This window comes from Anolis carolinensis, chromosome 4, assembly GCF_035594765.1.
Source record: "Anolis carolinensis isolate JA03-04 chromosome 4, rAnoCar3.1.pri, whole genome shotgun sequence".
NCBI lineage: Eukaryota > Metazoa > Chordata > Lepidosauria > Squamata > Dactyloidae > Anolis > Anolis carolinensis.
Genome location: NC_085844.1, coordinates 194,345,060 through 194,370,253, shown reverse-complemented (window position 1 = coordinate 194,370,253; position 25,194 = coordinate 194,345,060). Strand labels below are relative to the sequence as shown.

General features: G+C 38.8%; 1 protein-coding gene across 8 annotated transcripts in view; it reads right to left on the bottom strand.

Annotated features, from left to right (window-relative positions):
- The window catches only part of anks1a (ankyrin repeat and sterile alpha motif domain containing 1A), a 194,532-nt gene that overhangs the window by 112,662 nt on the left and 56,676 nt on the right, over positions 1-25,194 (bottom strand). For 7 of the 8 annotated variants that reach the window (XM_062979682.1, XM_008109723.3, XM_062979680.1 and 4 more), the window contains 7 exons: positions 17,795-18,091; positions 16,594-16,669; positions 14,581-14,682; positions 12,637-12,729; positions 11,327-11,511; positions 8,602-8,685; positions 7,112-7,232 (listed from right to left, as the gene is read on the bottom strand). In XM_062979682.1, the coding sequence (XP_062835752.1) occupies positions 7,112-7,232; positions 8,602-8,685; positions 11,327-11,511; positions 12,637-12,729; positions 14,581-14,682; positions 16,594-16,669; positions 17,795-18,091 (958 nt within the window). The remainder of the gene's footprint in view (positions 1-7,111; positions 7,233-8,601; positions 8,686-11,326; positions 11,512-12,636; positions 12,730-14,580; positions 14,683-16,593; positions 16,670-17,794; positions 18,092-25,194) is intronic. The other variant, XM_008109729.3, reaches the window with a different exon arrangement.

Here is a 25,194-nt window from a genome sequence, read left to right as displayed (position 1 = left end):
ATGATGATGATGATTATTATTATTATTGTCTTTGGTTTCTTGGAAGCATGTTTCTTGTACTTTTCTTACTTTCATTTATTTTGTTTTCTTGACCCCAGTGACCTATTTATCTTCCAAAGTTTATCAGTAGAAACAGCTTGTTCCATATAAGTATCTAGACTATATACACAATCAATTAGAAAAACCAGTTTTAGAAACATAAATGGGTATTAAACGTACACATTCCTAAATCATGGCAGCCATTACATAAACATATGAGTAACTGAAATCACTCTGAGGTACTAAAACACTTTGAGACATAATCAACTGGCCATGAAATTCCACCAATGAAACTCAAACAGGATTTGGTACTTTTGGGCATGAAATACTGATTGGGTTTGGTACCTTATATATATATAAGGTACCAAACCCAATCAGTATTTCATGCCCAAAAGTACCAAATCCTGTACTACGGCCCACCACCCAATGTTATGGTTGAGCCTTCTGGCTCCGGTACTGGGAGACGGGGTCGTAAGACTCCTCGAGAGTCAGACTCTTTTGAGGAGCGTGAAAGGAAACGGCTCCGGGACTTATTTGCAGAACCAACAGATGAAGACTCATTTGAGGGTTTTACCGAGGGAATGGAGGAATAGATGGTTAGCTCAGAGGAGGATGACATGGAGTGGACTCGTGTGAGGGAGGATTTGGGTGTCACCGGCACTGATAGCATGGGAGGCGATTGGCGGGTTGCAGGATCAGACCCATGGACGGGCTGGAGGGATGGAGCGGGATCCGCAGCTGGGGATGCTGTGGGGCGTAGTCAAAGGTGTTTTAGCTCTGATGAGGATGATGATGATGAGGCACCTGAAATTAGGATAGCAGCTGACAGCGATGAGGAGTTATGAACTGGGATAAAATGGGGTTTAGGATCAATGGCTAATTGCGTTGGGCAAGGTAATCTGGACGAACGCTTGGGCTCTTGTTGGGGAACTTCCTGAAGACGGGTGTGATTCGTTGCTGGATACGTAAGTTACCAAGGACACTGGGCATAGACGGCGGGAGGAACTGTGTGGGGTTTTTCTGTGCAACTTGTGTTTAATCTTGATAGCTTGGACCTCCGTCGTCTTTTTGACGGACATTAATTACCTACTCTGGATTGACGCTGGACTGACTGACTGACTACGACCTTGGACTATCCCTTCTGTGGCTATCGGTGGAACTCGTGGAACTTTAGACGCCCGCACTTGGCTTTCGACCTCGGACCGGACTGGGACCCTGCTGACCGCCGTGATCCTGATTGATGTGCCTGGACCCGGATTTCGCTCGTTGCACGGAGGAGTAACAGCCTGAGTTACTCATCTGTAGCTTTTTGGTAGCAGAGAGGAATCTGCTGCCAGCTTTTGATGTTCATTTTGACCTTTGTTTACCAACTTTTGTTTGTTTAAACTGCCAGGCTGAAGTAAGCACTTTTGAGTTAATCCGGATTAAACTCCTGTTTAATCCGGTTTATTCCTTCGAACCGTTTTAGTTCAAACGGAGCTGTTTCTGTTACTTTTCACACTGAAGACAAGTGTTTGCCTAGTCCTTTGTTTTCTACGGGCATTTTTGTGTTCTGTAACTTTAATAAACTGTGTTGTACTCTATTTGGTGGCGTTCTGTCTATGACACCCAAGGAATGCTTTCATTTGGGGACCATTTCATCCTAGATTTTACTTTTTCTTCCACCACAGGCAGGCATCCCAGGGTTCTCCATTCCTGTGGAATTAGCATGGCCCTGCCCACTGCCCTTCCCTTTCAAATCTCTCTGCATAACCAACAGAGAAGAATTGAGCTGCAACTAAACTTACTGGAGGAGTTTGGAGATTAACTGCACATGGTGGAATTTGTAGTTCACTCTACATCAAGTCAGAGCACTGTGACTCCTACTGGGGGATTTAGAGGAGTTGTACTTCACCTACACCCAGAATGCTATGAACCCAAACAATGATGGATCTGGGCCAAACTTGCCATGCAGACCAAATATGCCCAGATTTGACTACTGGTGTGTTTGGAGGGGAATTGGTCTGGAAGTTGGGGAGTAGTAGGTAGTAAGATTTATAGTTCACCTCCAATGAATGGTCACTTCAATGATGACTATCTTTTTAATCTTTCCTTTTAAGGATGGTTTTGGGTCTCTTTATGAAAACTTTTACTCCCCCCCACCTTACCCACCCCCTGAGTTTTTTTCCCTACGTTGGTGGTACAGTAGAGTTTCACTTATCCAACATAAACGGGCCGGGCAGAATGTTGGATAAGCGAATATGTTGGATAATAAGGAGGCATTAAGGAAAAGCCTATTAAACAAATTAGGTTATGATTTTACAAATGAAGCACCAAAACATCATGTTAGACAACAAATTTGGCTGTAATGCTATGTAGTAATTACTGTATTTATGAATTTAGCACCAAAATATCACGATATATTGAAAACATTGACTACAAAGGCAAAAAACTACCACCAACAGGTAACAGGCGTGACACATACAGTCCCCATGACCTACTATACATCCTGGCGCTGTTTGGAGTGGGATGGACAATGGATGATGGACTTCCATGTGTTGTAGTTCACCTGCACCCACTGAACCCCGCTGACCCTGGACCTAGACTAAACTTGGAACACAGGAAAACAATGCCTTTCTCAAATAACCCGGGCACCGCCAGGTCCCCAAGCTCGTCCATAATAAAAGTGAAAACCCATATGTGTGCATATGGCACGGGTGTCTGTTCACAGACAGCCTCCAGCCTCCACAAACAGGCTACAGTTCCCAGTGCTGAGGAACCACCAAGTCACTATTTTCCACTGACATTGCGGTTACAGCGAGCTCCATGAACATGTAGCCTAAACCTTGCCAATGTCCTTCCCAAACACTACGGCCCACCATCCAAGGAATGCTTTTGTTTGGGGACCATTTCATCCTGGATTTTGCATTGTCCTCCACCACAGGCAGGCATCCCAGGGTTCTCCATTGATGTGAAATTTGCATGACCCTATGCCTACCGCCCTTCCCTTTCAAATCTGTCTGTAGAACAAACAGAGCAGAACTACACTTCCTGGAGGAGTTTGAGGAATTGACTCCACATGGTGGAAGTTGTAGTTCACCCTGCATCAAGTCAGAGCACTGTGACTCCTACTGGGGAATGTAGAGGAGTTGTAGTTCACCTACACTCAGAATGCTATGAACCCAAACAATGATGGGTCTGGGCCAAACTTGCCATGCATACCCAATATGCCCAGATTTGAATACTGGTCTGTTTTGAGGGGAATTGGCCTGGACATTTGGGAGTAGTAGGTATTGGGATTTATAGTTCACCTGAAATGAATGAGCACTCCGAACCCCTCCGATGATGAACCAGGACCAAACTTGGGACACAGAGCCCCCATAATCAAAAGAACATATTAGACAAGTTTGGGGGAAAGGGAGTTATAGTTCACCTGCATCCAGAGAAACACTGACCCCCACCAACAATGGACCGGAGCCAAACTTTGCACAGAGAAGCCTCATGACCAACTGGACATACTGCGGGGGTGAGGGGGTGGGAATGGGCCTTGATTTTGGGAGTTGTAGTTCACCTGCATCCAAAGACCACTGAACCCAGCCAACGATGGATCTGGATCAAACTTGGCACACAGACTCAACATAGCCTGATGTGGATACTGACAGATGTTTTGGCACAATTGCCCCTGGAATCTGGGAGTTGTAGCAGTTCACCCCATCCAGAGAGCACTACAGCCAGGCGATGACCAATCAACGACAGATCTGGACCACACTTGGTACACAGACCCAAAATGGCCAACTCTGAATACTAGCAGGGTTTGGGGAGGATTGACCCACAATTCTGTGAATAGTAGTTCACCCACTTCAAACTGAGAATACCTAACAATCAAAGACAAATAATGCCTTTATCAAATAACCTGGGCATCGCCGGGTTCCCAAGCTAGTTTGTTATAAAATGCCATCTTCCAAGTCCTGTACTGAAATGATTTGATACATTTTAGTAGTTTTGATCAGTTCCTAATATTCCACTCCTGGCCAACAACATGCTGCTATCTTTAACACACACTCTCTCCCTCTCCCATTCCCTCCCCCCTCTCTCACTCTCTCTCTCTCTGAATTTGGAACCTTTTGGAAACAAACTACACATTTGTTCAGAAGGAGTTTGTATTACCAAAGATCATTCAGTGGAGTTGTGCAAGGATTTGCACCTTGGTTTCCAGAATCAAATGTCTACAACATGCTGCTTTTATAGAACTACAAACTGAGATGCAGAAAACTAACATGGCTCACAAAGAAAAGATAGAAATCCTGCTATTAATGCACAAGCTTCCATATGAATTAGTGGTATCCTCTAGTATCTCCAAGGCTTGAAAAAGTCTATCTGCAACCTTGGAGAGCCAGATAAGTTAATTAGTGTGTACAGTATTAGAAGAAGATGGACCAATTATCTAACAGACAAGAGGTAAAGTCCTAAGAGACTAATTTTTGTCAAATATGTAGTATTGCCCAAAATAGTTCAAGGCCTCTTCACACAGAAATATGTTAGTTACAGAATCAGGGCTTGGGGAATATCCATACAGATATTCATGCAGTTTGAGTTTCTGACTGAACTGGAATAATTTCTCATATCGAAACTGTTTCCCTTGCTAACAATACTTTGGGTAAATCTAAAGTAGGATTCTCTACTTCCTAGATATTACATACAAAGAAGTTAAGAATACTATGACACCTCAAAGATTAATTGGATGGTTGGAATGTACACTTTAATTGCAATGCCTATTTTCTAGTTTTGCAATTTCATTTTAAATTGCCTTTGTATATAGGTACAGGGAAAAATAGTTATTTTTCAATGAATTACCTCACTCTGGAGGGGTTTGTTTATTTTATGTTATTGGTTCTGCAGTGCAAGGAAGCATTAGCTCCTCTAATCAACAGCTAAACACAGCCTGTCTTGCAAAGCCTGTTTCATCTGGTTATATAAGACAAGATAGAGTTCCACAAATCCCTGTTGTCATTGTTGGCACTGTTAGCAGGTATGGGCAAACTTCAGTCCTCCAGGTGTTTTGGAATTCATCTCCCACAATTCCTAACAGTGGGTAAGCTAGCTGGAGAGTCGAGGTTTGCCCATGTCTGCTGTTAGTACGTGCTTTCAAGTCATTTCTGACTTATGGCAATGCTAAGACAAACCTATCAGAGTATTCTTGGTGACATTTATTCAGAGGCAGTTTGTCTTTGCCTTCCTCTGAGGTTGAGAGTGTGACTTTGTCCAAGGTCACCTAATAGGTTTTCATGATAAAGCAGAGATTTGAAACCTACCTCTAGAAAAGTAGTTCTCAACCTGTGGATCCCCAGATATTTTGACTTTCAACTCTCAGAAATCCTAACAGCAGGTAAACTGGCTGGGATTTCAGGGAGTTGTAGGCCAAAATACCTGGGGACCCACAATTGAGAACCACTGCTCTAGAATCATACATCAATGTTCAAACCACTACATCATACTGCCTTTTTACTGCTACTGGGCATTTAGATATTTTCTACGAAGACATAATTGTAACCTTCAGTCAGTCTTGAAAAGTATTGTCATAAAGTATTTTAGGTCAAATATTTACAATATCATAGAATCATAGAATCATAGAATAGTAGAGTTGGAAGAGACCACATGGGCCATCTAGTCCAACCCCCTGCTAAGAAGCAGGAAATCGCATTCAAAGCACCCCCGACAGATGGCCATCCAGCCTCTGCTTAAAAGCCTCCAAGGAAGGAGCCTCCACCACGGCCCCGGGGAGAGAGTTCCACTGTCGAACAGCTCTCACAATGAGGAAATTCTTCCTGATGTTCAGGTGGAATCTCCTTTCCTGTAGTTTGAAGCCATTGTTCCGTGTCCTAGTCTGCAGGGCAGCAGAAAACAAGCTTGCTCCCTCTTCCCTATGACTTCCCTTCACATATTTGTACATGGCTATCATGTCTCCTCTCAGCCTTCTCTTCTGCAGGCTAAACATGCCCAGCTCTTTAAGCCGCTCCTCATAGGGCTTGTTCTCCAGACCCTTAATCATTTTAGTCGCCCACCTCTGGACGCTTTCCAGCTTGTCAACATCTCCCTTCAACTGTGGTGCCCAAAATTGGACACAGTATTCCAGGTGTGGTCTGACCAAGGCAGAATAGAGGGGCATAACTTCCCTGGATCTAGACGCTATTCCCCTATTGATGCAGGCCAGAATCCCATTGGCTTTTTTAGCAGCCGCATCACATTGTTGGCTCATGTTTAACTTGTTGTCCACGAGGACGCCAAGGTCTTTTTCGCACACACTGCTGTCAAGCCAGGCGTCCCCCATTCTGTATCTTTGATTTCCATTTTTTCTGCCGAAGTGAAGTATCTTGCATTTGTCCCTGTTGAACTTCATTTTGTTAGTTTTGGCCCATCTCTCTAGTCTGTCAAGATCGTTTTGAATTCTGCTCCTGTCTTCTGGAGTGTTAGCTATCCCTCCCAGTTTTGTGTCGTCTGCAAACTTGATGATCGTGCCTTCTAACCCTTCGTCTAAGTCGTTAATAAAGATGTTGAACAGAACCGGGCCCAGGACGGAGCCCTGCGGCACTCCACTTGTCACTTCTTTCCATGATGAAGACGACGCATTAGTGAGCACCCTTTGGGTTCGTTCGCTTAGCCAATTACAGATCCACCTAACCGTAGTTTTGTCTAGCCCACATTTTACTAGTTTGTTTGCCAGAAGGTCGTGGGGGACTTTGTCGAAGGCCTTACTGAAATCCAGGTACGCTACTTTCATTTATTTGACATAAACAATATACTTAGTAAATAAACTAATAGATATGCATTATTTTTTTTCCAGAAAACTTTTCAATAGTTCAAATTTTTCCCAAAACTGATAAATACTAAGCATACTACAGAACGGACAGGTTTGAACTCCCACCTCATGTAATTAGATAGAAACATAATTAATCCAACTCCCATGACCTATCATATGAAAATACAACATGATGAAGCTACTGAGATAGGTAACAACCTAACTTCATGAACAACCAAACATTACAGTTCAATGTTCAATGCAAGAAATCAACATATTCTTGCAGTAAATGCTTACCTTTTGTTTTTTTATCTACTACAGTATGTTTCTTAGTTTCCGCTGTTAGGAGCAACTCATAAGGATGCTCCTCTTCTTCATCAGCTGTGCTTCCTCGACTCTTTCTTTTGGTGATCATGCCCTAACCAGACCAAAAACGAAGTGTCATGGTGGAAATGGCAGATTTGAAATTAATGTTTCAGATAAAATAGTCAAAATATACCCTTCAGTGTCAACTGACAATGTTACAGAATATACCTTCAATGTTACACAAACCAAATATTACAATTTCTGTCTTTACTACAGCCTTTGAAAGTCTCTCAACATGATTTCTTTTCCATTCAAAAATGCTATGTGCCAATTTCTCTATATCCTTCTTTCCCAGGTGACTGCCTTCATACCATACCACTCCAACTGAGAGATACAGTATTTCCAAATTCCTTTGATTCAACTACCAAGGTAGAAACAAATGAGATGAAAGGAATAGCATGTATCGTGCTTTAGCATGCTAGCTTCAAATAATCAATTGTAACATGCTCAGGAACTTCCAATACTAAAATAAATGCATGATCTATATTGGATTTGTTCAGGAAATTCTTGTTATGAAAATGGATTGTGATGAGCTTCTGGCTCAACTTTGCCCTTTCCTCATAAGGAGGATCAAATTCTGATTGTTATTTATTAAATGTAATGTTATTTTGAAACTAACAGAACTACAGTATAGGTAATTTAATTTAGCTTAGAGCAATCAGGACTTTTATTTTTAAATGTGATATTCATGTGTTTTCATTAATCACAGCATTCAGTCTGTGGATTTGAAATAGCTCTATTTACTAAACCTGGAGAACTACACTTTCCCTATGTCCCATCACTTCCCAGCTGGGGCAATTTTACTATTTTGGTAACTATTTTACTATTTCCTGTGAGGCCTGCTTTAAGGTCCAAAACAGCCTTTTTCTCAATCGGGACACAATCACAAACCAAGTCCTCCCTTAGCCTAAAACATGCTGGAAAGGGCTAAGGCTGGCAAATCTATCCCTATTGCCCCCAGAGGACATAAGGAGAGCCTTTCCAGCTCAAGCATGCAGTCCACAGGACAGGAATTTCCTATTCCTGCTCTAAACAAGCATGTTTCCTAACCTGAAAAATCATGGGAAAGTGTTGTTCACTGAAAACAAAAACTTTAAATCTGCTTTTCTGACAGTGCATGGATGACTATTTCTCATGGTGGAAAAACTAAGGTTTCCTAATATATGTGAACTTAGCATAGCTTTAGAGTAATCTTTAGAGAGAGTTTAGAGTAACATAGCCTAAAGGAACCCTTTCTTTTAAAAATTACTTAGAAATAACAAGAGAACTATAACTATCCCAAGAATGATGCCATGAACCAGCAGGAAGCTGGTAGGCAACATAATTTGCATACTCATATCAATGCAGATCTTTTCTAAAGATATTAAAATATTTTAACACATTGAGTCTACTGAAACTAAAGAGAGGAACAATACACTTACTTTTGAAGATGCACTCTGCTTCTTTTCTGTGTGTTCTTCCTCTTCATCAGGGGGAGGCTTAGCAGGAGGAGGTGGGCGTTCTCTCTGGGAGAGAAAAACCATAAATCACAGCCTTGTATCACATTTACTTCAAAATTTCAAATCTTTCTGGAAGCAGAAGCAAAAGAATTCACTACACCCATGTTAACGGGAGGTATGTCCTGGAAAAAAATGGCATTTGGCCTCCTTTCAAATATTTTCTGGTAACACTGTAATGTTTTTACGTGTGTTCTAGCTTAATATTATCTGGTATCACTTGATAATGCTGAATTCTCACGATATTTTTCAAGTCATAGGAATGGAGTGTACTATTTGACATATACAGTCCCACTATTGGCTATCTTATTACTAAGATTTCTGTTATGGCATTACTGTTGCTCCTTGCACCATCTAACTCACTGCAATAGTCAGTTTCAGACAACTGGCATAGAATATACTCAAAGATTAAACATGTTTATATGTGAGTCAAGGAGTAGTGCTCTACTGTAGGGTAGGCAGGATATATGCGCACGCGCGCTCACACACACACACACACACACATTCCATTTTAAACCCACTCCAGCAAAAGAAAAACAGAATATTCAGTTCTGACACTGAATGAAAAAGAACTTCTTAACATGGTGGTTAAACATTAAAAAAAACCCCAACACTTCTGCACTTTGGATTAAAAGCATCCAACTTGGTTTGAACATACAGTAATCAAATAATTTCTAAACATGTTCTGATATAGATTCCTGTTGATATCTACTCCAGCTTAGTGTAAGTGAGTTTTCATTTTTATACTTTTCAGTCATAAATGAATACCCTCCATGTGAAGGTAACATTTTGATGGTGATTAATAGTATCTTCAACCAATTAAATAAAATGAAATTGAATCCATATAAAGAAAACAGAAAATACAAAATGAAACATGTTAATATTCATAATGAAATATGCGATCTTATTAATATCTTCATACACACAAACACAGAGCTTGCCAGAAAATCTTGTTTAAAAATGAAACATACTCTTAATAAATATAATTTATCTCCCTCCATGAACTAATATTAAGCCAAAATAAAATATTTGCTCTGTATATATACAAACCTACTGTGTAGTATATAATGTCACTACTGTGTCTCAATTTCTGCTGATAGTATGCATGAGTTCTTATCATTTTTCCAGGGTTTGGTCAAGAATTATCTATTTGAGTTGACATGAAGATCTACAGTTGCCTTCCTAGCCCAGTTATACTTTGTTATACTGAATGCCAGGATTTTGCACCTTACTAAAAACTTACATTCAGCATAATTGCTCATGTGGCATTTTTAGTCCATACTCATGGTCAAAAAGAACAATATATATGCCAATCTCCTGCTTCAACCAGTAGGAATGCACTATTCACTAGGCTAAATATTCAGACTTTGTACTGGTCAATGCCCAAATATGCCAAGTTTCATATTTTAATGTAATGTGCACAATTTTAGGCTGAATCAGTCTTGTAAGGGAACCAGTCAACTACAGAGAAAGGATTTTATCAGGGCAGAGCAAGATATATAATTTATTCCCTAGCCTGTGTTACTAGGCCCTCAAATCAGGCTTGCTCACTGGTCTAACCACGAGGATTCAGGTATAGTGTTCCCACTTGCAGACCTACCTTCACCTTTGCCCTATCTCTGTTTTAGTTTGTCTATTTCTCAACTTTCTTTTTATCTTCACTTCAGGCATTAAACCGACTAAGGTGGGCCCATCTGACAAGACAACAGTCTGTCCACACAGAGAAAGTATATTTTTCGCTAGCTCATAGCATGATTTCAAACTTCTCAGTCTGCTTGTAATATGAATTGAATTGCCTTAAAAGCTAATGTATGTTGTATCTCTTATTGTGAAACTGCACTAGAATTTAGCAGTGCTCTTTCATCAGCTTTTGAAGTTGCTTCTTTTCCTCTACTTCAGTGTTATATGTACACATTTAAAATGTTTTCTATGAAGCTATTCAGCCAGAGATATTGAAACCAAGGTAGCATGCTTTCAAAGTGCAATGTTATCTCTTTTAAAGAACAGACACGACAAAGATTATTAGACACAGCAAAAGCAGATTCTTTTAAGCAAGACTGATCTTCTGTTGGAGATCTTACTGAGGCGAGTGCATTATCCTATAAGCCTCAAAGCTCCCCCTGCTGGATTCCATCTACAAGTTCCAATTTGATTTGTTGCCAAATTAAAATCACAAACTAACACTCTGGCAGATAAGTCTTGCATTCAAGATGCTTGCAATACAGAAACCTGCTCACTGATGGAATAAAGATGAATAAAAAATACAGTTAAATGAAGATCATGCGCTAAACAAGCTTCTTTCCTTGTGAGTGAGGACAAGGTATTATTGTGAAGATATTAATTATAGCTAATACCTCCCATAGCCAAGTATACATGTGCAGAATAGTTTTTTTAACCAAAAATCAGCTTGCCATCACATGAAGTTATAATGCTTAATAGCTGTAAGAGAACATCACACATAGCACATGCAGCAGGGACGAGATTCCAGTTGCTCAGTAAGCAAAGCCTCTTGCAATTACTTAATATTATTTCCAAACTGTAGGGCTAGGCTATCAACTTACTGCAATTTTGGAGAGTGCACAGGCCTGGTGATATATCCCAGACTAATTTCCATAAAAAGGGAAAAGACAACACATATCAGGCTACATACAGGCCTCACTCTAACATTGGTCATCTCCGCTTCCCTGTTCACTGAGTCTCTGTCTGAAGATCTTCCACTGGCCAGGCTGTCCAAAGAATGGCAAGATGTTGCATTGTACAAGACTTCATATGGACACTCCTCTGGCTTTCCGTCAAAATCTATGATCAGTTCTGTCACTGCTTTTTCCACATTTCCTAGAGAGAGCAAATGTTTAGGAATCATTAACCGCTGCAGACAATTAGTTTTCAGAATAAATGTTGCTGTGCCAAACAGTGGTCTGAGTCTATTTGTCTCCTGAAAAACACGAGAAAGGATTTCTAACAAATCCTATAGGAGTACTTCACTTCTCCTTGTGCAGTTGGAGCAGCATCCCAAAATGAGTTACTTATAAGGAATGTTACAAATGTAAAAATATTAGACTTATGTTGTCTCAATCTAAGAGCCCAACAGAAGTTGCTGGTGCTCACTTACATGAACGTTCATGGTTCTGGAGTCAAAAACACCCAAAGCAATACAGGCTGATTATTCCTTATCTGAAATGCTTGGAGACAGAAAGATTTCAGGTTTTGTTGTTTTACTTTGAATATTTGCATAATGAGATATCTAGGAGAAGTCGAAATACGAAATTCATTTATGTTTCATATAGACCTTATATAATTGTGTGCATGAAACAAAGTCTGCCTACACCAAATCAACCAAAAGCAAGTGTATCATTATTTCAGTCAATCATATTGTTGATTTTGGATTTTGGAATGCTGGATAAGAGATACTCAACCTGTAAACATCTGAAGATGGAAGTATCAATTTTATTTTGTTTTCTTCCTTCCTTCCTTCCTTCCTATCAACTATTTAGCAACAAAGTCATACTGTTATTGAACATCAAAATAAAATAAAATGTATTTTCTGATTGTGTGCCTTCAATTCATTTCTGATTTATAGTGACCGATCGTATCTTGGCAAGATTTGTTCAGAGCAGATTTGTTTTTGCCTTTCTCCAAGGCTGAGTTAGTGTGACTTGTCTAAGGTCACCCATTAGATTTCATGACTGAGGAGGGATTGCAGCTGCAATTTTCAAAGTCACTGTCCAATGCTCAAACCACTACCGCACGCTGGCTCTCCAAAATATATAGTTATAGATTTATAGGAACTGCCATCCACATATGCAATATTTTTTAGTCTGAAAAACTGGAAGCATTTTGTTTGTCCACAAACTACCACAAGGTCAATAATATTGTAACTTTTATGACCTTGACTCACCTACGATGTGTTCTTGTATTACTTAACAAAATTAAGCTCTTTCTTTTCCAATAAATGTTTACCTTGGGATAACTGAACTAAGGTTTCAGTAGAAGTAGATGATCCTGATGTGCTCTTCTCTTCCACTTTATTTGCTTTTTTCCCTGTTGTGCTCTCTGAATAAATAAGAAGGCCATATCAGTGGTTGGAACCAAGAATGTGTAGAAGCAAAACAAACAGTCTTTTGGTACAGATCTTACAAAGTGCTAAAGTGGCTATTTAATTTGTTGAGTTAAGGCAGTGATTCCCAAAGTGGGCACTAACACCCCCTGGTGGGCGCTGCAGTGATCCAGGTGGGCGGGGATGGCCACAGGTGCATTTGAATGTTTTATTAACTTTTTTGTATTACCTTTCTATTCTGAGTTCAAAAAATAGTTTCATAATTTCATACTTCAATGTTTCTAATTTACATCTTTATTTACTATATTTTACAAAAAAGGTTGAAACATTAATACATACATCTTTCTGTTTAATTGCTATTAAAATTGTAAAAAAATAATTTCCAGGGGGCGCTGAGTAATATTTTTTCTGGAAAGGGAGCGGTAGGCCAAATACGTTTGGGAACCACTGAGTTAAGGTCTGATTAGTGAACCCTTAGATCCAATAAATTATGGATTGTAACCAACTAGTGTAATTCCACAAGCAGAGAGAAGCTGTCCCCAGCAGCTCGTCAATAGTCACCCTTTCCTATTTCAGACTTTTGTATAATAGCTGATTTAATCTATGTAACTAGTGAAGTTCTATATAGCACCTGTACAGGGGATCAGAATAGTTCCAAGGAAAGTAAGAGAGGGGAGCCCCAGTTCTGCAAATTCTCTTCACTAGGCCAGCATCGGATGAAGAGTATTAAACAGACTATTATAACTAGTTGACACTAGGCAACCCTAAGCTTTTAGAATGTCCAAGTGAAAATGCTTCGAACATTCTTCTTCCCTCACTAATGACATTAGCTAATAATGGCTGCCCTATGGTGAATCCTCAGTTTGGGAATGCAAACCTGATGGATTTACGCCTCTTCTCTACAACTCACTCATTTAAGCAAGCATTAAGGAATGTTTTTTCTGAACTTCAAATGTTTCAAAAAAGTTGCCTAAGGCAGAACTCTTATTTTGCTGTTGTGTAAATAATATTGCCTGACAGCTAACTATTTTTGTAAGGTACATTAAATAATAATAATAATCATCATCATCATCATCATAATTTTTTTTTCCGTCAATGTGCCAGGTGACAGTCGCATTGATGAAAAACAACAGGAAAAACTCAGCCGCTATCAGGACCTCAAGATTAAACTTCAAAGACTCTGGCAGAAACCAGTGCAGGTGGTCCCGGTGGTGATGGGCACATTGGGTGCTGTGCCAAAAGATCTCAGCCGGCATTTGGAAACAACAGACATTGACAAAATTACGATCTGCCAACTGCAAAAGGCTACCCTGCTGGGATCTGCGCACATCATCCGAAAATACATCACACAGTCCTAGACACTTGGGAAGTGTTCGACTTGTGATTTTGTGAAACGAAATCCAGCATATCTATCTTGTTTGCTGCGTCATACAATAATAATAATAATAATAATAATAATAATAATAATAATAATAATCCTTATTTGTATCCCGCCCCCTCTTCCAAAAGGGACTTGGGGCGTCTTACAACATTACATATAAAGATATATATTATACCATACTGAACTGAAAATAAGTTAAAAAATTAAGGAGATGAAGAATCAAGGTAGGAATCTTTTAAGCACCTAACATAATAACAGTTTATACTTTTAAGTGTCATACTACATATTCATTTTCATGCTACAGCACTCAAGCAACCAAACACATTAGAGAATGTATGACTGAAAATGTACCATATATATTGTAATATATATATGTGCAACAGCTTAGTTTCTATTCAAAATTAACAAGGATTTTTACAACTTCGAATATTTAAGATGCCATCCCTTTGTATTACATATTGTTTACCTTCAATGAGACTTGCTATTTGTTGGCTTTTCTGTGATGGGAGCTCTCTCACAATTTCCAAAGCAGTCAAGCCTCTGTTATCCTTGATATTCACATCAATGCCTTAGATACATACAGAATGAGATATGAATATATTGATACAGAAATTTGGCTTTATCCAAAATCTATCACTAAAAAAGTCAAAATCTGAAGAAAACATAACATTATTTGTACAGTTCACTATTCCCCTTCTTACATGTGCATTCCCGCTTCTTTTTATAATTTGAATGAAGTGTGCCATAAAAATTTCTTAAACAATTAAGGTATACCTTAATTTTAGTTGAATTTAGAAGCAAAGGTAACACTCAAGTATGGTGAAAACAAACTACTATTAATGGAGGGGAGAAGAATTTTATGATTCTGCAGTGTGCTGGAACTGTATAAGTCCCAGTTCCTTTTGTTAGGCTGACTCATCCATAGCTTGAGAGTAGCCTTTTTTTGTTAGTTTATGAGGGTGAAGTTTAAGAAAACCCTTCCTGATTTGTATCAGTAAGTTTGCCTGCCCCTTTGCCGAGGGGGGGGGGGGGGGAGGGGCCATTTTCGATTACAGTTATTACCACCAGGGAATCTTGGAAGCAAGACGTGTCTATTGTTGGTCCCAGCGAGATCCAGGCTTGGACAAGCTATTTGAAGCCAATAACCACCACTATTCTGAGAACTAATTCGACTATACTGATCTATCCCCTGGTCAGTGGCAGCCTGTGGAGTTTCTAGCACCTTCAGCAAGGTGCCAGGCCTCAATAGGAGAGACTTTCTCTCTCAGCCTCCGGCCTGATCAGCTTGGGCATTGGGTGCCTCAGAGAAAGTGAGGAAGGGAAATTTTCATCTGTCTTTTCTCTACAGAATTAGCCACTAGCAGTGACTTCAAGAACAACCAGTTACCTTCAAACTTTAAGTATGGACTTTGTTGTGGGGAAATTAAGATAGTGCCTGGGTGGAGATAGTCCCAAGACTATCGTTACCGTTTCTCTAAAGCAGTGGTTCTCAACCTGTGGGTCTCCAAATGTTTGGCCTTCAACTCCCAGAAATCCTAACAGCTGGTAAACTGGCTGGGACTTCTCGGAGTTGTACGCCAAAACATCTGGGGACCCACAGGTTGAGAACTGCTGCTCTAAAGCAATAGTGTGGCCATTGATTCTGTTGGGTTCTTTGCTCAAGCAGGAAGGCAAACCAGCATCCCCCAAGCTGATAGAAAGTTAAGACACGTTAGCATTAAAGACATTTAAAGCAGCTTGGGTGCGACAAAACATGCAGCATCTAGACTTTTGTCTGCTGTTGAGATTTGGAACACTGATTATGACACACCAGGAAAGGAAAAGAAATGTCTTGTGTCACTTAAAGCTCAACAGCATTACTGTGGAATAAGCTTAAAGTATGATAACATTTTTGTTATTTCTTCATTTGATTTTTGAATCTGCTCAAAACACTGACTTAATCATTCTTCAAATGACCAATATTCAGGCAAGCATATGCAAAATGCATGCTGTGTAGGTCAGTCCAAAATTATAAACCCCCCCCCCCCTTTCCTTATACAAGCACCAAAGTTGAAATTTCTTTTAGAAACACAAGATCTTTCTGTTTGAATGTTTTTATTTTGCTTTGGTTTAAACATGCATACTGTTCTATTGAATTATGTTTAGCTTTTATTAACATGGTTACATTTGTTATACTGAAACCCTTATCAATTTTGATTTATATTGCCTAGAATAAAACAAGAATAAAAGTCTCATAAATTCTGTTTAATTTTATTAAAATTGTTATGTTTGTTACACTATCATGAAGCAGGGCATGTAGTGCAGGTTAAAAAAAAACTGGTAAGAGCCAGAAAAAACCCTCAAAACATTGCTTATTCCAACATTTTAGATATAGATATTGAATCAGTATTTATGCTGAACGTTCTTAAGAACTATGCTTGGGCAACTGAAAATTAGCAACAGAGAACAATATGCCTAGAATATTCAGAAGGATTCTCACCTGCCGCTAACAATATCTGGACCACATCTGTTTTGCCAAACAAAGCTGCTTCGTGCAAAGCACTGCCTTTTTCTGTCTGTAAATCAAAAATAGAATAAGACCAAATTGAGAATTCAGATAATACATTTTTACACATTCATTCAGACTCATGTCACAAAGAGACCTGCTACTTCATCCATAAACTGTAAAATTCTCCAAGCTTTCTTTAAAACCGGAAACTAGAAGCTAGTATTTTAAGCTAAGGAGTAATCACTTTAAATGATATTAACAACAACAACAACAACAACAAAACAACTGTATTTTTGTACCCTGCCTCCATCTCCCCAAAGGGACTCAGGGCAGCTTACATGAGGCCAAGCTCGACAACACAGTTAAAATGTAATTACATAAAAATGTAATTGCAAATGCAAAAAATGCAAAAATGCAATGCACAATGTAAACAGAATAAACTAGACTTCTAATCTTTAAAAAAGCGTGTGTATTTCTCCTAATGACAGGACTTACAGAAAATTGAGTTGATTTGAAAATATTCAACATGTTTGCATATTTGCTGCAGAAACATACACGTGAAAGACCATATACCAGTCTATTTAGTGAAATGTGTATGTGGATTTGTAAAGAGACAGCAGACATTGTGCAAGTGGTTTGAGAAAGCATTTTTCATGCAAACTCTGGTGATGACATTTGGACCAGTGTCATGAAAGTTGGGGTTTACTGTCAATCACTACAGCCTCTTGGGCTTCTTGTTTTTCCTTGCTGTTAATGCCTCTTCATATTATTATTATTATTATTATTATTATTATTATTATTATTATAAATATTATTTCTATTATTTCTATTATGCTTTATCTCTCTAAAAAGAGTGTCTAACACTAAAACAATATAATATATATGATTTAAAATCTTTAAAAAATAACCATTAAAATAATATTAAACATTAGAAGTATTAAATCCCCCTGGCTCATTCTTAAATTTATTGTGCACTCCGGGAGGGAGCTGGCAGAACAAGTGTTTCCCAAAACCTGGTACTAACACTCAACACAGCTATCAAACTTCATTGTGGGTCTAAGTATCACAAATCCCCTAATTATCAACCTTCAGGATAGTCCTACTGCCATCAAACTTAACATCTGGTCCAATATCCGTTACCTAAGAAAATTAATATTGCTTTAAAATACATAGAATATCTTTTATAAAATACCTGATAATTATTATCCATGCCTGCATCCAGAAGAACATGAACTACAGCTTTATGACCATTTCTAGCCGCTAGATGTAAGGGTGTATGTTTCTTAGTATTGCAGCTTAATAGATTGGGATGAGCATTCAGCAGCATCTTCACCACTTCCAATCTGCCGTAGAGTGCAGCCAAATCAAGAGGAGTCTCAAACTTGTTATTGCGCATTGTAGGGTCAGTCAACTCCTCCAGGAGAACTTTCACCACCTCTGTATGTCCATACTGAGCTGCACAGTGCAGTGCCGTCTCATTGTCGTTATTCTGAGATTACACAAGTACAAAAGCCATTAAAAGTTGGTCTGAATGAAACAATTACTACTTCTTGAAAATATACACAAGTACTGCTTATAGCAATTATAAATACAGTATATAAAATTAAACTGTTAAAATCCCTCCCTACTGTGTATGCACTATTACATGATAAAAATTACCTTCCAAGTGCATTGCACCACCATATTCTAATCATTTCTACACTCTTAAATGCACTCTAATTTGATTATAGACAAAATATTTGACATTTCATTTCCAGAGCATTTCATTTGGTCTTCACTGGTAAATATAGCTCGACTTAATATCTACTCCATGAATACTGCTGTCGAAAGCATGTCATCTTAATTTTTTATATTCATTTAATGTCTGCAATCACCAATAATATTTCAATAAACAACGCAATGGATTTATTTACCTTGTTTTTGTTTTTATAACAATATAGACTTGCTCATTCTTAATTAACTATACATTTTTTAATGCTGCTGGGATCCAAAGTACTGAGAAACTAGTTCCATTATAAAAAAGAGACATTACATGTCTCAGACAGCAGCCCCCTCCCCACACTCTACTTTTTTAAACTCAGAGGATTCAGCTACACTTCATAATACAGTAGTATGAAGTTAGCAGCCAGAACTTTTAAAATCCAATAGGCTCAGTCATGACCCTGGACATGAATATAAGCCATCTTTTAAATCCTATTCACATAACTCTGCAAACATGGAAGCATCTACATATATGAACAATGAACATAGCTAGTAGCTTGTTGTGAGCAACAGCTTGTATTTACAGAAATATTGATTTCAGCAAAAATTATTATACCATAAGTTTCAAGGTTATAGAATTTGGGGGGGGGGGGGGGAGTCTGTTTTTTTTTTTTAAGGGGACAAGCTGTAAAAATGGTATAGCTATAAGAAAATATGACAGAGACAAAAGCTGGACTTATATTCATGGATGCATTTTTAAAAGCATGGTACAAAGGGTATTAATGTAAACAGCAACACATATGCACAAACAATTGAAAACTGGAGAAAATATAACTGTCTGGTGATGAAAAGCAACAGTCCAAGCCAAGCAGCTGCTAGGGAGAAAGAGATTTAAAGCAAAGGTGAACCTAGATGAGGTAATGCAACATTAAGAGCATGCACAGAAACGCACAAAGAATAAAAGAAAAAGAGCATATCATTCAGGACTGGTAGGATTCAGTAATTAAGTGGAAGGTAACAAGAATCATGGAGCCTTTTGACAGAACATTATACAAGAATAATTTATCATGAAATACAGCAGTCATCACCAGGGACAGAAGTCGAAAGAGGGGGCTCTGTCCTATATTTTGTAGCCTGTAGCATAAATTCTGCCCAGCCACAGTTATATTTTGCGGACACATGAAAACTGACTGAATGGGGAGAGGATTATGAAGACAAGGGGAATAGCTGCAGCCATTATTAAATTGTATTAACAGAGAAAACTGTAATTGGTCTTAACTAATTAACACGTTTATATTCAAATTTTTGTATCAGAAGTACCTGAATACTGATGTTTCAGAAATATAGATGTGATGAAAGCATAAGATTTCACAATTTTATAAGCTCCTATTAAATTTTAATTTTGTGTGCAAGGGCTACATAATACTGAAAATAATACTGTTTTTAGATCCTGTGCACTACCTAAATATGAAGAAATTTTTAAAATCATAAATATGGTTATTAACTGCTGAGCGGCCATAGCTGAGTTTTGTCTAATTCTCTCACACATTATAATTAAAATAGCATCAAAATCAAAAACAAAATGGCTTTACAATTCCATCTCATGTAAATCAGTTAATACTTCATTTGATTAATATGAAAATACTGTTAAGAACTAGGTATCTCCACATATTCCCAACAGCTGTAGTATACAAGAAAACACATATATGTCTTACAAGACAGAACAAGAAATGATGCCCATATGATTTCCCAGTGGCCTAGCAAAGCAAATAACTAATCTCCCCATGTCACCATTTTACTTGCAATTTTTTTAACAACATGGACCATATATCAGAAGATTGCAATTATTTTCTGAACTAATAGTAATCTGGAATATATGCAGTGTGCAGTATTACATGAAGTAAGTAGAATTTCTCTAAAAATATATATATAATGCAGCTGTACGTTTGTAAACACCTTATGACTTCCAACCCAAATGTTGATCTTAATCTAAATCCATAATTCGATAAAGAACAACAGATAAGGTGACTAAACAAACGACATACAGACATGATGCCAGCTTTTTACATCTACAGGTGACCGAACAGTCAATATCCACATATGAAAAAGGTATGTGAATCTCTAGATTTAGTATTTAGTGAAACTCCTTTGAGCAGCAAAGAATGCAAGTAAGCACTTGCTGAGAAAGCTGGCCTGTGTTTCTTTCACAAGCCTTGCTATATCAGGTTTAATAGCTGAAACTTGTATTCTGCTTGCATTTTTCATACAGTTTCTACACCTTTTTAAAGATAAACAAGAGTAGAGAATGATTTTTCACAGAAGTATATTTTTAAGAAAGGCATTAATGCTTTCATGGTTCTTTGATAATTCTAGAAAACCTTCTTGCAAGTGAACCCCGAAAATTGGAATTGAGAGTTCCGTGAATTGTCATTTCAAAACACCATCCATGGATATTTCTATAAGCTTCCCTTACTCTACTGCTGTGAGCCCCTTTAGTTAGCATACTTTAACTGAAAACGGTGAAGGCTCCTTCTTTGGAGGGTTTTTAAACCGAGGCTTGATGGCCATCTGTCGGGGGTGCTTTAAATGAGATTTTCCTGCTTCTTGGCAGAAGGTTGGACTGGATGGCCCACGAGGTCTCTTCCAACCCTATGATTCTGTGGACCACTAGTTCAGTTTTCGCCTGCATCAGGAACAGGAAAATATTCACAGAAACTCTGCTGCTAATCTTTCAAATGTTGTATAAAAATTATGTGTTCTCTTCAAACACTTCTTTGTCAATGGAACTAATAAAATGTGTGAGATTTGGAAATATCTTATAGTTTTGGTTTGATAGGCAGTCATGCCACAATTCCAACTTATTCATCGCTGCTTCTATCTTGCCTTCAATCTTAGAAATTGTAACTTTTTCTCCTTGATTTATATTTAAATGGCTGAAAATATCTGACAGATAATGCTAATTTTATTAACCAGGAAAACTCCCAAAAAGATTGCCAAGGTGAAATTGCAGCTCCATGAGAAATAATTTGATCTCATATCTTAATTGAGATTGAGAGGTGAGACAAAACTTTATCTTGTGATAGTAAAACCACAGGGTACCCAACGTTGATGGTGTTCATATTTTCAAAGCTGCTCAAAATGTCTTTAATAACTTTGACAGATTTATTAAAAGTCTGTTTTAGTTTTTCTGGTACTGCCTTTGAACTAGAGCTTCCCTATATATGAAGCAATTGTACCAAGTCATCAACAGTACGATTTCATTACTTTGTGCTACAAGCCCATTATGCTTTCCAGATATTGCTTGTGCCACCTCTATGCGACTTCGAATCCACCCCAATCAATATCATGAGATGTTATAAACTCATACATATTTCTTCAGCTGTAGTGCATACCAATGAGATGATGAGTAAGTCTTCAAAAATATTTGTCTCATGGACACATAAGGTTGCTTCGTATGTTATGTCTGTGCTTTCATTCAGTTGCAGAACAAAATAGAAGGACATACAAATTATTTCTAATAATTGTTCCTTGATACTGGCTAAGATGCTATCAATCCGCTTCTTTTAATAAATATATCACTTGCAAAAAAAAATCCTGGTATCTGTCTGTCTTTCTTACTTTATTCTTTCATTCTTTCTTTCTATTTTAACTGTAAACACCCTATAACATTTCTTCAAGCCTTTGCAGATTGATATTGAGGACATTGTGCCCCAGGAATCCACAGACCACAGGTTAATAACTGCTGGATTGAGCCATTTTTAAAACACACATCTTCTTCTGTAGCCATTATTGGGTAGATCTGTTAGTATGTTCCAGATCACTCTTGTATTGCATGTGTTTATTTATTTATTTCTCGCATTTATATCCCGCCCTTCTCACCCGAAGGGACTCAGGGCGGCTTACAACAGTGGCAACAATTAGATGCCCATACAAACCAATATAAAAACAGCACATAAACAGTGTGTTCAGTTCTAGCTCCCAAATGGATGGCCTGGCATTCTATTCTAGAATCCATTGATATAGTGCAGAATATATGCCTATGTGAATGATGGCAACGCATTCTGGTCCTGAGACAGCAAAGCAGGCTTGACTGAACTCATTGCTGCCACCATGCTTAATGTTTAAAATGAGCTTTTTCTGTTCTAACTCAGTATTAGCTTTTTGCCAAAGGTAATCTCTGTAAATGAGCCCAAGAAGTGATATCTTCAACCTGTCTGCCCAGAGATCATTGTTCTGGAATTCTGGGAGATTTTAATGATTTTTTTTTGCAAATGTGGATATAGAGCAATGTTGCTTTTAAAGAACAGTGGTTTTCTCCTGGCTGTCTTCACATCAATATTTTTTCTTCAGTCTCTTCCTAATAACTGAGTCATGAGCACTAACATTAGCTCACTCACATTAGGATGCCCTTAAAGACAAGTCAGAAGCTGTAGCTAGTGCAAAATGTTTTTTAAAAGCTGCTAATCAGAATTCCATACAGAAATCACAAACAGGGTCTTAAAAGACTTGAAACACCTGTCTATGTATATATGCTTCCAGTCTGAATGAAAGGTCCTGGTGATGACTGTAGAAATTCAAAATGTTTCGGAGCATAAAAAATGAAGGAATGCTCTATATACAGCTGACTAGGGGTTGAGGTCTGCTGGATGGTCTTTCTCCAACCTGTGGGAACCACATGATCTGGGAATATTGTGGCATAACCTATTTCCAGACAAACATAATTTATCATTCTTTTACTGGGGAAGAATGTGTGTGCACAAAACTTTCCCTTACAATGCAACTTAATTATTTAAGCACCTGATTCTAATTCTTCTCTTTAACTGCGCTAATCCAATCAAAGTTTAAATTACTTATACACCTCACTCAATTCTTAAATACTCTGTGGTTGCCTAATTTAGACCTCGTTTTATTTCACAAGACACTGAATATGTTAATGTAAACTTTATTGGGTACTTAGAAAAGCACAGGTTTTGATTTAGGAAGACTATCATGGTAAAATTATTTGATTTCTATAATTATTACCAACTTTTTCTTATTGCTGTAATTACACCAAGAATTAAGCTGTACATCTTCTATGTGACTAGAAAAACCTTTAAAGTTCCTTAGTAGCAACTAAAACAACACTTTCAGGCATCCTGAACTCCATGTGTCTGATATTTTTCCATTTATTTTGTTTATTTTGAAACACACACTGTCAAAAGTCAGACGCCAATTATAAAGCAAAAACAGAGTTTATTAAAGAAACAGGCCAAAAATAAGCCACAAACCTAAAAAAGGGGCTTGAAACACTTAACATTCAGTGTTAATAAGCAGGTCAAACAAAAATCACGCCAAAATTGTGAATTGACAAATAAACCGGGTTATTCAGGGGGGAAAATCCAGATTAAACACAAAGTCTTTCAAACTAGCTCAAAACTTCTGAGCAGACTTAGAATAAGCAACCAAAGTTAAGTAAAAAGCTAAGAAGCTTCAAAAAACTTCCCAAAGTGTCAAACTAGTGACAGTAACTCAAAAACCCCAAATGGAAACCCAAACTGGGTGAAAAAGCTCTCTACTGAGAACAACTCAGTAAACAAAATCGGAGACCGCTGCAAGGCAACCGCCAGACCCAGGAAAGCTGGTGCGAGAGGGAAGCGGCACCAAGCCGCTGCGGAGGCAAGCACCAGGCTGAGGAATTAAAGGGGCAGAACAAGGAGACGTCGTCAAACCAGTCTGGAGTCGAAACAGGAGGAGCAGCGATAATCCGCTTCAAGAGCACAAGCAAAACCAAGGGCCCAAGGAGCAAAACGAAGGAACGTTGTCAGGTCAGTCCAGGGTCAGGAAATGAGACAGCGACAGGGTTGGGAGGCAAGCCAGGAGTCAGGAGCCGTTGGTAGACTCAAATTAGAGCGTGACGCCATGGAGCGAAGGCAGAAGCAGAGTCGATTTCCAGTCCAAGGTCTAGGGGTTGTAGTCATCAATTCAAGGTCCACGAAACGGGATGGCACAGAGAGCCAACACAACGAAGGCAAACAGCAGCTAATGTAAAACAGTAACAACAGTGCAGTCCAGGAAAACCCATACAGTTCCAGCCCTCCGCTGCGGAGTAACCCGGGTTAACTTACATCTGAAGCAAAGTCCCAGTCCAGTCTTCAATAACACATACAGGAGTCCAGGTGGCGCCCAGCAACACCTTGCCACACGCAAAGTAAAGTGGCCAACCATTCCCAATTTATCCAGGTCTCCCTGGGCGTCTAAACCACCAACACAGCTAACGCCCTTGGGTCAGGCGTTCTGAATTCTTCATCAGAGTCCCAACAATCCTACCCACGCCCAGCTCCATCCACACCTGTGGTCCCATCCTCACTCCTCCAAGTAGACCAAGTGGGGTCTGCTTCTGAAGGTACCCAAGCTTCCCCAGTGTCAGCAGTATCCATGGGCCCCGATTCCTCCCCAGGCATCTCTGGTGCCCGTGCCCAGTCAGTGCCCATGTCCTCTGCCACCCCCTGTTCCCCAGCATCCATTTCTTCCACAGACTCCACATCTGAATCCTCCTCAGAAGATTCCCCATCAACCTCCCTGATCCTCTTCCTGTGCAAATCCTCCAACGAGCCCTCCTCGCGATGGTTTTTCCTTCCTCTCCTGATTCCACCACTATTATTCACAGTCCCCGAAGGCGCAATCACAACACACACAGCATTCAGGATAGACTTTTTCAAGCAGTCAGATGAATGGATGGTTACATCTCTGACAGTACTAACTTAATAATGAAACTTACCCATGATCTGCCTGGGAAGATCAATAATCCATGATCACTAATCAGTTATTTATCAAAGCTCTACAGTTAGTAACTAATTTTAATTTGGCTCCCATTAATCTCAAAACCTGCTCAACATGAAACTTCATAAGCAA